Genomic DNA, 12,905 nt, shown 5'->3' on the forward strand with positions numbered 1-12,905 from the left:
CCCCACAAATGCTAAGAGGGGCCTTTGCCTTCCAGTGATCAACTGCTAACCAGAACATCTTGACCCCGATTAGCATTTTTGAAATTGTCTGAGCAAGAGACAGAAAAGTCAATGACACCGAAATCCTCTAATTCTAACTGTAAATATCTCTGTCGACGATCTTTAAACCGACCACAGATACATGATGAAGGAGACGCTGGGTCTGTCACTGGAGAAATGGAGGATTGCAATGGCAGAGCCTTCCAGAAGTCGGGGTCTCCAGCTTGTAAAGTGGCCAACACTTTATCAGCCACCGGTCCCCAGGAAGTCTCTTTGCTTAGGAAGCATCAAAGATGGGGCTGGAAGCAGATTAGAGAGATGTCTGTGCCAGAGAGGCCGGGGGGCACCGGTCTAAGCCCTTCATTTTAGAGAGGAGGTGGGAAGCTCAAGGAGGGAGATGGCTCAGCCAGTGTCGCACCATTCATTTGTAACAAGGGCCCGGCTCAAAGAACATGAACAGACAGTTCCAGAAACAACCACAGGCTTTTTAGTGACCAAGTTTAAAACGACCTTGCACCACCCAAAATAAGAGAAACAGGACCCAAAAATAAGTCTGGGGTTCATCTCCCGCCGAGCACACCGGCATCGACAAAGACAGGAACAGTGAATACTGGCAGGGCTGCAGCAAGGCGGGCTCATGGATGCGCTGTGTGGGGAGCACGGGGTCTGTCCGGTCCATGCCCCAAGATGCATGGGTAGGAACAGGAACAGGGAAGGGCCAGGGCAAAAAGACTCCTTTAAAAAGAGCAAAAACTGGAAGCAGCCACAAGAGGCAGCGAGGGCTGCCAGGGCTGACCCCGGACTCAGGTGGAGGCCAAGCCCTTTGCTCTCTGCCTCAGTTTCTTTGTCTGTAAAATGAGGCTGCTACCTACCCCCCCCCCAGCCAGGGTGGTCATGGGACGAATACTACCTGAAGGATGCCCTGCAAACCGTGAACACACTTCCAAAATGCTAGCCACGATCATTCTATTCATTATCAGTGTCATTATCATATTATTCACAAAAGCCACCAGTGGGGAACTGGTCAAACGAGCTGAGGGACCTGAATGTAATGGGACATTGCAAGATATAACGAAGAAGATGAACACTAAAAAGCATGGGAGAGACTCTCCCCAGAGACCGAAGCAGAAAGGTGCAGAACCAAACAGCTAAGATGCAGGGAAACAAGAGACCCCAGAACCACAGCCCAGCCTGGTCTCCAGAATGAACCAAAGGCCGGAGCTGGCGCCCCCTCACCTGTCCCTGGGGGGAAGGGAAAAGGCAGAGAGGTCAGTTTAGGGCTGGGAGGAGTCAGCTTTCTTTCCCCTTCTCAGCAGCTCTCTGCATGGTGGCGCGAGCAATATATTGGAAAAGGAAGGTGCTGGAAAAACAAATAAGAGTTCGAATTTTGCTTTGAGAAGCTAGTAGGTGTTCAGGAAATCCCTTGGTCAATGAAAGAATCCATTCCATGCCTTTCCTAAGCATCTTCCATTCCTTAAGAGATTTTGCTAGACCTTGGCAAAGAAGAAGACAAACAAGACCCTTCCCCAACAAAGACTGTTAGGATCCATTCACAGAGATACAGAGAGAAATAAAATAATCCCCACTTAATAGGAGGCAAAGGGCAGGAGCCTGGAGAGAAGAGAGTACCATCACCATCCTGACCCTTCAGGTACCCCCAGCCAACCTTGCAGGTTAGGGCAGAACCCTAACCAGGGAAGGTGGGGCTCTGGGCATCACAGACTTAGAACCAGGAGAGTTGGAGAACAAATGAGGAATTCTGGTACAAATAGCGAAGCATCATATCCAAGGTCAGAGAGCAGGACCAGGGAGGAGGGGATTTTCCTCTTGGTCTGTCTCGCTTTGGCATCTGGAGCCCCCAGTATGGAGCAGAGCAGCTGGGACACAGAAGAGCTGCTTGAAGCCCCCCTTGGTGACAGCAGATCCCACTGGGCTCCAGGCTCAGAGAATGGCAGGATCCAAGTTGGAGCTGGGGGGGGGGGGGGCGGACAAGAGAGAGAAGCTCCTCTGAGGAAGGAACTGGCCCAACAGCTTGCACGTGGCATCCGTGAAGGGCTGGACATTGAGAGATGACCAGGAGAGCAGTGGCCTGCCTCCAGACCGTCCTGCCAAACTACGTGGTAGGCAATGGAGAGGCACAGAAGGTGTGTGGCCCACTGAGGGGTTCACCTCAACCCAACCAGCATGGACTTCTGGGAAAGGCACTGTGCTAACAGTAGGGGATGGGATTCCCAACAGACCCCAAGTTCTGACTGAGAAAGTCTTCCTCCAACTCCTGGGCTAGGGCAGAAAAGGAATTATGGCAAGAATACAAGAGAAGACCAAGTCTGAGGATGTTATGGGGGGGGGGGTAGGAGATGGAGCAAGAGGTGGTATCCAATCAGTGACCCTCACAGGAGCTGAGAACTGAAGGTTCTGGAAGTGAGGAGGGGGAGCCTGGACAAATAGACATTGGAGCATCCTGGGGGACAGAGCAAGGGGAGTCCGGAGAGGGGGTCCTAAGTGGGGAGGAGGCTGGCGGCCAGGTCATCCCTGGCTCTTATTCCCAGAGGATGGAAGGCCCTCCCAGTCCTTCACTGCCGGCGAGCACACGTCTAGCTGTGGCCCCCTGCTACCCGACTCAACCGAGAAGCGCTCCATTCGTTTGACTGAGGACCAGTCACTCGGCGGCTCACTAGGTTTTCTTTCGCCTCTTCTGTGATCAAGAGCATTTGCATTTTGTTCCCATCAATTCTCCCCAAACAGAGTTCGTCCCCGTTATGAAGACTCTCCCTCTCCTCAATACTCTGCCCCTCCTCCAGTGCCTCACATCAAAAAGCAGCATCAAAATCATGGACCTGCAGGGCGAGAGGCCGGGTAGGAAGGGGGAGATTTGGGCCAGGGTGTGGGTCCAAATCAGCCCAGGACCCTGGCCACTCCCTGTCTCCTTCTGGGCATCGTTTCCTCACCGGTAAAAGGATGGAGTCTGGCTATAGGACATTGCTTCAGATCCTAAATCCATAAGCCAATGACAGGTACAGGTGACCCTGGAAACCTTCTACCCCACACCCGGGGCCCTCAAACAAAAGTGACAAGGCTGAGGCTGCCCGGTCAAGGACAGACAGGACTCCACAGCCTCAAGGACCCTCTCTCCCATTCACCGGCTCAGGGTCAGGTCCTGTCAGGGGCCAGGATAAGCAGAATCACCCCTTGTTCCCCAGGAGTTTACTATTGGGCCAGAAGGTTCTGGACTTCATCTCCCCATCTCTCAAAGGAGGGGCTCCTGAGGTCCACTTCAGCTCCGGAGCTATGACCCCCATGACCATGCAGTTATGTCCAATGACCTCCCGCACCTCTTGAATGGCTCCCATAGGTGTTGGTGACCCATGAGATTATTTTAGGGTCTGAATTCATGGCAGATTTCCTAAAGGAAATCACATGATAGGAAACCACAAATTCTCATCCAAACTGAAAACACGACTGAAGCCTAGGACTGTATCCCCTCAGACGAGGGCCAAGATCATCAGGCCAGGAGATGAAGCACAACTCGAACCCTGATAAATGGGCCAAGAGCCGGTGGAAATTTTGTAAGTTCATAAAAAAAAAAATCATAATTGGTTGGCTGATAGCTCCATTTTTAAAAGTCCACAAGGCTGGCTGCTGCCTCTGGCTGCCTGGCAAAGGCCCTTTCTGGGGCAGGTAAATAAATATTGTTTTAAACCAAAAATGGGAAGCTCTGATCCCATAATGTTTATTCCAAGAGCATTCAGTATCTGTCTTGAAAACACCCTTCCACCCAAACTCTCATTTCCAGGAACTCCGATTCTTCACTGTGCAGCTCCATCTGCGCTTAATTCCCCTTCTAAGTGCTCCCCTGTAAATCATCAAGTCCAAGGAGGAAAACGGCTCTGAAATATGTGGGGGATGGCCCAGCGGCTGTGGCGGGGACATCCGGAGACAGAGCCAGAGGTGGGCCAGGATCGGGCCCCTGGTCTACCGGATTTGGGGGGATCTCTTCTGTTTCCTTCCCTGACAGCTCAGGCCCTGCCCTGACCTCAGGACAGACCCCCTCCATTTCCACATCTCTAGCAGGGTGACCTCACCCCAAGATGAATGCTGGGCACTTCAGGGATGGCGGGAGCATCGAAGGAAAGAACAAAAAACCCATGGAACAGTGACCGTTGAGCTTGGCCAAGCTTGGCCACCAGAGGGGAGGCAACGAGCCTCCAGTCCTGCTTTGCCGAGTGAGGGCCTGCAGGTAAGGAATGGTATATATGCCATCACCCTTGGCAGATGTGAGGTTAGCCAACCTTCCCTTTCTTTTTCATTCTTTGCAAAAAAGTAAAAGAAAGGGATGGTTCTCCAGGAGAGGATGGACTATGACTGGTCCTGAAGCTAACACTGAAAACTATTTTAAGAAAAAACAAAACTATTAAAGGTAATACATAATGCAACATATTTTTTTTAGTTCCCAATTCAGCATGTGCAGTTATGAAGCACCTACTATATACTACTATATGAAACCATCTAGGAGCTCAGAAAGGGGAACCCAAGAGTTTGGGAAATTTTATGGTTAAGTAAATCTACAAAATAATTGACAGGGAGTCAGGAAAGGCCTCTGACTTCAGCAAGAAGGGAGCAGGAGCAGACCCTGAGCCCCAACCAAGCTCCCCTCAAAACAGAGCCCAAGATGTCCTCTGCCCCTCCCCTTCTGCTCTGTCCATTCCAGTCCTCCTGACCCCCAACCCCTCTGAGCCTGCCCCAGCTCTGGTGTATGATGACTGTGGGTCCCAGCTCACCAGACTGAGAACGTGGGAGAGGAACAGAGAGCATGAAGGCCGTCTTGGAAGCAGTGAGAGGAGGGTGTGGAGCCCATGGACCCCCAGGACCCCCAGGCCCTGTCCTTGATGCCTCTTCTCCCCATCAGAAGGTAAACTCCCTGAGAGGGGGCACTGTCTGCCTTTCCTTTGGGATTTTCGCACAGCCCTTGGCAAAGATACCAATCCAAATGGCCATTCTTCAGTCCTGGGGGTGAGGAGCCACTAAGCCTTCAGACTCGATCCTGGCTCAACACCAGCCCACTCTGCCCTCGCCATGCAAATGTAAATGGCTTCCCCAGTCACCCAAAGATGGAAGCCTCCAAGGCCATCCCTCTACTTTGTCGCCCCACCACGTTTAGGTCGGCTGCATTCATTTCCCTCTCTTTTTTTTTTTGGAAGTCTTTGAAAAGTCATTTAAAGCTATTCTCCACCTGGGTCTGAGAGGCTTGAGAGGGCCTCATTAAATCAACTAAAAATGTCCATCAAAGTCACGCAGGAAGTCCAAAGCATTCAAACCAAATCTTGTGGAAGCAAAAAGCCACAATAATTCATTTAGGCCAAAAAAAATCTAATGTTCCTCTTATTAAAATGCGTTCTGTCCCCAGAAAGTCAATAAGCTTAAAGGAAATAGTATTTGTTGGTTTGTTTGTTTGCGTGAAAGGAAGGTTGACCAAAGTGCTTTTCTTCCAAGGTTTGGAAATCTGGGGCGCTTGTGCTTATGCCTGGTCCCCAAAAGACCTGAATGGTTCCTGCCCAAGTCCTGGATCAGAGCCCCCTGGACAAACCCCTGCCCTCCCCCTTCAATGGCACCAACCACACACACACCTCCAAGGCTCTCATTCACCTCCAAGTCTCTAACCTGTTTAAGTATCATTTAGTCCACAGATGTCAATTAAGTGTGTTTTTAACTATGGAATAAAATGAAAGAAACGTCAAGGCTTACAGAAGGACAGGGGGTAGCTGTGGCGCAGTGGATAGAGTACCGGCCCTGGAGTCAGGAGGACCTGAGTTCAAATCTGACCTCAGACACATAATAATGACATAGCTGTGTGGCCTTGGGCAAGCCACTTTACCCATTGCCTTAAAAAAATGAAGTGACAGGAGAGGGTGGATGGGCCCTCCCTCTAGAAGCTCTGGAACTTTCAGCCCTGAAGGTTAAGCAAGGAAGATTTCTGTGATCTAACTACTAATGTGAACACAGACAAAGGCAGAAGCCCAGTAGTGTAGAGGACCCCTTCTTCCTCAGGAGCTTGCACTAACAAAGACTTCTAGAAGGACATCTACAAGGACATAAAGCCCCCCCAAGGGCAGATATAGGTAGGGCCACTTTGGAGAGGAAGGCAGGATCCAATGGGAAACAGGCAGGAAAGGTGGGTCCAAGGAAGGGTGTCATGCTGGACCTGGTGAACATGTTCAAGGGGAAACTGAGGCCTCAAGGGTGGACATTACTGGAGCAAAGTCCCTTCACCTCTGCCTTCACCGCTCTTCCCATGTAAGATGTGGTCCCTGCCATCTTGGAAATACATCTGGGTGGACATCAATCCAACAGGGATGCTCCTGATACACATAGTGCATGAGGATGGGGGGAACACAGTGGTTTCTGAGATGGAAAGGGGGAAAGAGATGGCAGATCATTGACTTGAGGCTTCAAACATGGGAGAGAGGCTGGGAGGAAAGAGGGGGCATTTCTGGGGACCCGTGCATGGTCAAGGAACAGAGCCAGCATGGTTGGATGTAAAAATAGGGAGAGGAGAGAGCCAGGGACACAGAGAGTACATGGCAGGAAGGGGACCCCCACAAACACCTGAGAGAGAATGTCCTCCCCTCTCTGCCAGGCCATGTTGCCAGGATCTGGGCACCCTTTGGAGCCACTGTCCACACTGGCTAATGTTTCTTATTCTTACCAAAAGCTTTCCCCACATCAAACCCAGGAAAGAATCCTAGCCTTGTTATCCCCACGTGCCTGTGTCATGCAGCAAGCTTCGGGCAGGACCCCAGCCCAAGTCCCTCCTGGGCCTCAGGGACTCCTAAAGCACCTACTGTTCCAGGGCCAGGCCCCAAACACCAGGCACGGGGCACACAAAGATGCCACAGAGGCTGCCTGCCCAACCTGCAGCACCCCCAAACACGCGGGCCCTAGATCCTCCACCTGGCAGGGAAAGCTACCACCAAAACCCCTGGAATTCTTACTCTCTAACTACTCAGCAACACAAGTTAAAATATTATAATAATACAATAATAGATTATCACTAGTGCTTGGAGAGCACCTTAAAATTTGCAAAGGACTCTCCAAAAATCACCTCATATGATCCGCGCTTCAACTGTCCATTGGGAAGTTATGATTACACCCACTTTAGAGATGAGGAAAATAAGGGTCACTGAGCCAGGAAGATTCAGAGGGGCTCCCCCCAAGTAGAGTTCTGTTTAACTCAACCAAATACAATCCTAACATGCACAGGGTTGGACCCCCACACCCTTCCCCTGCAGTTCCACCTCAGGACAGGGAGGTTAGGTCCCCGAGGGCAGAGGCCGGTCCCTAGGACAGGCAGGCTGAAGCCCTGACCAGTTGACCACTGCAGAGCCAGGCCTGGGCTGTGGGGAGGCTGTCCTCAGGCCCAGCCACCCCCAGCATGGGAAGGGTTCTCCACAAAAGCTGGTGAAGGTGGATCCCCATCAGGATGGTGGGAATCGCTCAAGTCATTCTCCTTATTAAATAGCAAATCTTCCATCGGGGCTGCCTCCAGAGATCAAATCATGGACCCTGTGACAGAGGCGCAGCATGCCCCTTAAATCACGGGTCTTTCCAAAACACTAAGCAGGCAAGACCCCAGACACTGGCAGACACCTGGCACAAGTACACTCAACAGAAATCTGGCTTCTGCTCATAAGACAAGGAGGAAGAGAGGTAGGAGGAGGAAGAGGAGGGAGGAGGAGAGGAAGTCAGTGACTAGGCCTGGGCCAGCAGCTCTGGAGCTTTGTGGCCTCTCTATGTCCCTGGGACTCAGTTTCCCTCTAGGCTGGAGAGTTGGACCAGCTAATTCCAAGATCTTGTCCACCTCTAATCTGATCCTCTGTCCCAGAAACTCTGGTGGTCACCCACAGCTACCCAAGGCTCCTCAGCAATGGCAGGCAGGAGGGGGCTGCCCACAGGATCTCCCCTGGTCCTGCAGGGGTCAGAGGTCGAGGCCCCAGCCACACAGCCCACTTTGCCTTCCTGTGCAGGGGGGGGGGGAGGAAATGGGTGACAGATGCAGACCCAGGCCTCCTCCACATGAAGGATCTGGCTAAAAATAGCTAATGGGGAAGGAGGGTCCTGGGGAGGGCAGCCCCGGGGAGGAGGGTCCTGGGGAAGAGGGCCTTGGAGGAGGGTCCTGGGGAGGAAGGCCCCAGTTCTGGAGAAGAGGGCCCCAGGGAGGAGGGCAGGAGACTTGACTGGGGAGGCTCATTTGTGGGCAAATGAAAAGTTTGCCTTTTTTTGGTTTTTTGTGTTTTTCTCACCCCCTCCCCAGGGCCCTAGGATGTCAAGGCAGGATGCGACTTCCTGGGCCTCACAAAGCTGGTCTGTGTCCGCACAAAGAACATTTGTTACATGTCCGTCCCACATCAAACGGCGAAGCCAAAAGCAAGGCGGGAAGAAACTGCCGGGATCTGGCCGCCCTTCCTGGGCTGGGCACGGACTGACCCCGGACCAGAGCCCGGAGGAGAGGCTTCTGGGGGAATTCTGGGGAGCAGTCAGCAGGGAGATACTAATAGACGGAGCCAAGAGGGGAAAGAGGTGAGGGGTGGGACAGAATCCTGCTGGGGGGCCTGGGATCTCCCTCCACCTACAGGGTGAGTAACAAAGTGAGCTCCCTGAGGGCAGGGCAGGTCCTCAGCCTTCCTGGGGTCCCTTTGGACCCCAGGGGCCGGCCCTCAGAGAGTGTCCACTCTAATATAACTGTCATCTGGCTGCAGTACAACCCCCTCATTTTACAGATGGGGAAACTGAGGTAGAGTGGTCAAAAGCCTGCCCAAAAATCACACACTTGGTAAACATTAAAAGTGGGATTTGGGGGCGGCTAGGTGGCACAGTGGATAGAGCACCAGCCCTGGAGTCAGGAGTACCTGGGTTCAAATCCGGTCTCAGACACTTAATAATTACCTAGCTGTGTGGCCTTGGGCAAGCTACTTAATCCCATCTGCCTTGCAAAAAAAACCTAAAAAAAAAGTGGCATTTGAACTCAGGTCCTTGGACTCTACCATGAATAGAATTTAAAAAGTTAATATTATAAACAATTTCTATTCATTTAATATTATTCTGAATCCAAGCGATTTCTACCTCACAAAAAAGTCCCGTCCTGACACCCAATGACGACTTGCGGCAACACTCGTAGGAATCTTGGGCAAGGCCTGCCATGACAATGCACGACCAGAGCCAGGGGCTGGCATGGATACCGTCCCCTCCTAGGGGCTCTGTCCTTCCCGGCCCCTGCCCCTCAGAGCTCTGGTCCCTTGGACGTGGGTGTCTCCTGAGGTTCTTCCTTGTCCTCTCTGCTCTCACCCACAGGGATGCCAACCCCAGGAAGCACTTTAAAAATGCTTGTGGAAGGGAAGCTTCCAGAAGGAGCTCAGGACCCATGATTTGGTCTCCACCAGTCTCCCTCTCGGTTCATTCTAGCCACCAAGCCCTCCTGGGGAGCTCCCCAAGTGGCTTCAGCCAAAGGGGGTGGGGGGGTCACCAGTGACCAGGCCCCTCTCTGGTCAGGAGCCTCTCCAGGCCTGGACCGGTCTCTATAAGGGCGTCCAGGCCCTAAGGGCAGAACAAGGAGGTGACTTCTGGCTGGCAAAGCCTCTCTAGACCGTGCCACAGTACCAACCAGGAACCAAGGAGACCCCCGCTTCCTGCAGAGCTCCAAGGAGCTCCCTCACCTCTTTGGGCCTCCATTACCCACTCTGTAAAATGGGGGAGCTTGTCTAACTATCGGGGCTCCTACACATCCTACGTGTCTAGAGGAAACAGCCCTTCAGAGGCCATTTCTACAAGTTTTCAAAGGAATTTCCATGAGAAACGTCCATCCCGAGGGGCGCAGCAGAGTCTCCCCCATCCGGAGGGGGCCCCCACAACCTCTTGTGGCCAAAGAAGTTGGAGGAGAGGCTGGGCTTGGAGAGAAGCTCGGCCAGTGGGCCAGGTCTGTCGTCCTCCAGAAGCAGCTCAGCCTCAGAGGCCGGCTTGGGGGGGGGGGGGGGTATCACCATCGGCACCACCTTTGGCTCATCCCTCAAGGGTCCTGTCACCTAGTGCCAGTCTCCTCACCCATAAGAAACTCAACAATGCCCGAACCAATGGGGCGTCTCCACAGTTTTAGGAATTAGAAAGCACTTGACCATTTGGGGTGCTGACGATACCCCGGCACTGCATCATCTCCATTTTATAAAGGGAGAAACTGAGGCAAGGGATAGTGAAGTATCTTGGAATGGGGCCCACTGAGGGTTCGAATCTGGTCCTTGAGTGGCAGGCCCAAGCCTTCACCCGTGACACCATGGAGACCTGAAGACCGGCTTAATATTCATCCAGCCCAAGCTCACTGAGGAAATTCAGACCCAGAATGAAGAGGCATCTAAGGTCCTGAGTTCAGATTTCGCCCAGCCGGGTGACTCTGGGGGAGTCATGTCACTGTTTGTCTCAGTTTCCTCATCTGTAAAATGAGGAGAAGGAAATGGCAAAGAATTCCAGTAATTTTGCCAAGAAAACCCCCAATGGGGTCATGGAGTCAAACTGGACCAAAAATGAGTCAACCACCAAAAATGACTGGGCGACCAAGCGCTGAAGGACCCTCTGCCTTGGGAAAACGCTCCCACCGGTTCTTTAACGGTTTCCTTTTCTTTTGCCGTCTCAATTTTAGAGTCCCATCTTCTCGGATCAGAACAGTTAGTCAAGGTCAGGTCTGCCCAGGAGACCCCGTCCTCAGTGAGTCCTGGCAGCTCCCTCTCCCCTGCCCTCCCAAGCCGGACGCCCCGACTTCCTTCCAGACTCAGCTCCAGGGCCACATTTCATGGGGAGCCCCGGTACACAGCTGGAGCTAATTCTGTGCTTGCTGGCTGACTCCACACCCCCCATCCCAGGCTTCCTCCCTGGGGATGCGCTGCTCTGCTTCCTCCTGGGGGCCAGGCCTCCTTTTAGGCCCAAACAATCAAGAACCTGACCCGTGACTCCTCCCGAGACCAGAAGCAAGGGGAGGTGCAGTGAGGAAGAGCTGAGGGCCCGGGAGGGGGCTCCAGGCCCCCCCCCCCGGGGCCGAGCCTCTCTCTGCCCCCCCCAGTGCAGGATTTCCTTCCTTCCTCTCTGGGGCTGCCAGTTGGAGGGCAGAGGAGGGGGTTCCTTAGGCGAGGGGCCCAGCTTGGCCAGAGGCGCTTCCACACTGGTGACGGGAGGCCCCCCGCAGTGGACCCCAGGGTTCCAGGACAAGGTGGGAGGGAGCCCATGTGGACATCATCCCCAGGATCCAGCGCACCCCTCGAGGGAGAGAGGACCAGGACAGGAGAGAGGCCACCTGAGGGTCAGGGGGTGCAGGGTCACCTGGGGGCGCCCCCGGTGGGAGGATCCCTGAGGAGAGCTCAGTGAAGTCCTGGCAGCTTCAGATCCTGGAGGGCAGGGACCCCCGCCCACATCGGGCCCCCAGCCCATCAGAGGCCGGTCCTGGCTCGGAGGACACTGAAACTTTCCTCAGTTCGGGGGGACTGTGGTGCCCGTGCCCGGATGCCCGCTGTCCCAGCTTGGGGGCCGGGGGCAGCTCCTGCCCTCTCTGCGGCTCTGAGTGCGGGATCACACGGAGCTGCCCACGACCTGGCATCCCGCAGGACCACGGAGCCCCCCGGGCTCTGGCCAAAGCCCTCATCGTCTGGAGGGGCAAGGAGGGGCCCCGGGCCCACGGCGGGCGGAGGGGGGCCCCGGGCCCACGGCGGGCGGAGGGGGGCCCCGGGCCCACGGCGGGCGGAGGGGGGCCCCGGGCCCACGGGGGGGCGAGGGGGGCCCCGGGCGGAGGGGAGCCCCGGGCCCACGGCCACGGGGAGCAGAGAGGGGCCCCGGGAGCCCCGGGCCCGCGGCGGGCGGAGGGGGGCCCCGGGCCCGCGGAGGGCGGAGGGGGGCCCCGGGCCCACGGGGGAGCGGAGGGGGGCCCCGGGCCCACGGGGGGGAGGAGGGGGCCCCGGGCCCGCGGCGGGGCGGAGGGGCCCGGGCCCGCGGGGGCTGAGTCTCGGGGCTCCGGCCCCCGGCCCGCTCACGGAGGAGCCCCCGCCGGACGGGTCGGGCCGGGGTCCGGCCCTCTCGGGGGGCGCTCTGTCCGGCCCCCCGGGCCCGGGTCGGCCCCCGCGTCCCCCGGAGCCCACGTGCCCCGACGAGGCTCCGGGCGCCCACTCGGGGGCGGCCGGGGTGCTAGGAGGGGGCCGGCGGGAGGGCCCCGCCCCCCAGCCCGTAGGAAGGCCGAGGCCGGGGGTCCCCGGGGAGGCGGGGGCAGGGCGCCCACTGCACAGCGCGGGAGACTGAGGCCGGGGCCGCGGGGCCGCACTCACCGACGCCGTACTTCTCCTCGCGCTTGGCCGGCACCCAGCGGCGCATGGCGGCGGCGGGGGGCGCGCGGGCGGGCGGGCCGGGGGCCGCGCCTAGGCCGCCATCTTCCATTCCTGCCGCCGCCGGGACGGGAGCAAAAGTTTGGGGCGGAGGCGGCGGGGCGGGGCGGGGCCGGGCCCGGGCGGGGCGGGCCGGGGGCGGGGCCGGCGGGGCCGGGGGCGGGGCCAGGGGCGGGGCGGGGCCGGAGGGCGGGGGGCGGGGCGGGGCCAGGGGCGGGGCGGGGCCGGCGGGACAGGGGGCGGGGCCAGGGGCGGGGACAGGCTCCCGAGGTCCGGCCGAGGGGCGCCCCGGGGTCCCCCGGCTGAGCCGCCCGCCCGGAGGCGGCTCCTCGGACCCCGGGAGGAGACCCCCGGAGGAGACCCCCGGAAGCGCCCCCCGACACCCCCAGAGCACGCGGGTCCGGGACCCCGCAGCCCTGGCACGCAGACTCCCCCTGCCCCCCAGCCCGCCCCTCCGCCGGG

The 12,905-nt window shown here is 56.6% G+C and overlaps 1 protein-coding gene across 4 annotated transcripts in view; it reads right to left on the minus strand.

Moving 5' to 3' along the window:
* DOCK1 (dedicator of cytokinesis 1) overlaps nt 1-12,479 on the minus strand; it is a 519,930-nt gene extending 507,451 nt beyond the window's left edge. For 2 of the 4 annotated variants that reach the window (XM_074232174.1, XM_074232173.1), the window contains exon 1: nt 12,387-12,479. In XM_074232174.1, the coding sequence (XP_074088275.1) occupies nt 12,387-12,432 (46 nt within the window). In that variant the 5' untranslated portion in view covers nt 12,433-12,479. The remainder of the gene's footprint in view (nt 1-12,386) is intronic. The other 2 variants (XM_074232175.1, XM_074232176.1) reach the window with 1 other exon arrangement.
* Nucleotides 12,480-12,905: the final 426 nt, after the last annotated feature.

Source organism: Macrotis lagotis, chromosome 4, assembly GCF_037893015.1.
Source record: "Macrotis lagotis isolate mMagLag1 chromosome 4, bilby.v1.9.chrom.fasta, whole genome shotgun sequence".
Lineage (NCBI taxonomy): Eukaryota > Metazoa > Chordata > Mammalia > Peramelemorphia > Peramelidae > Macrotis > Macrotis lagotis.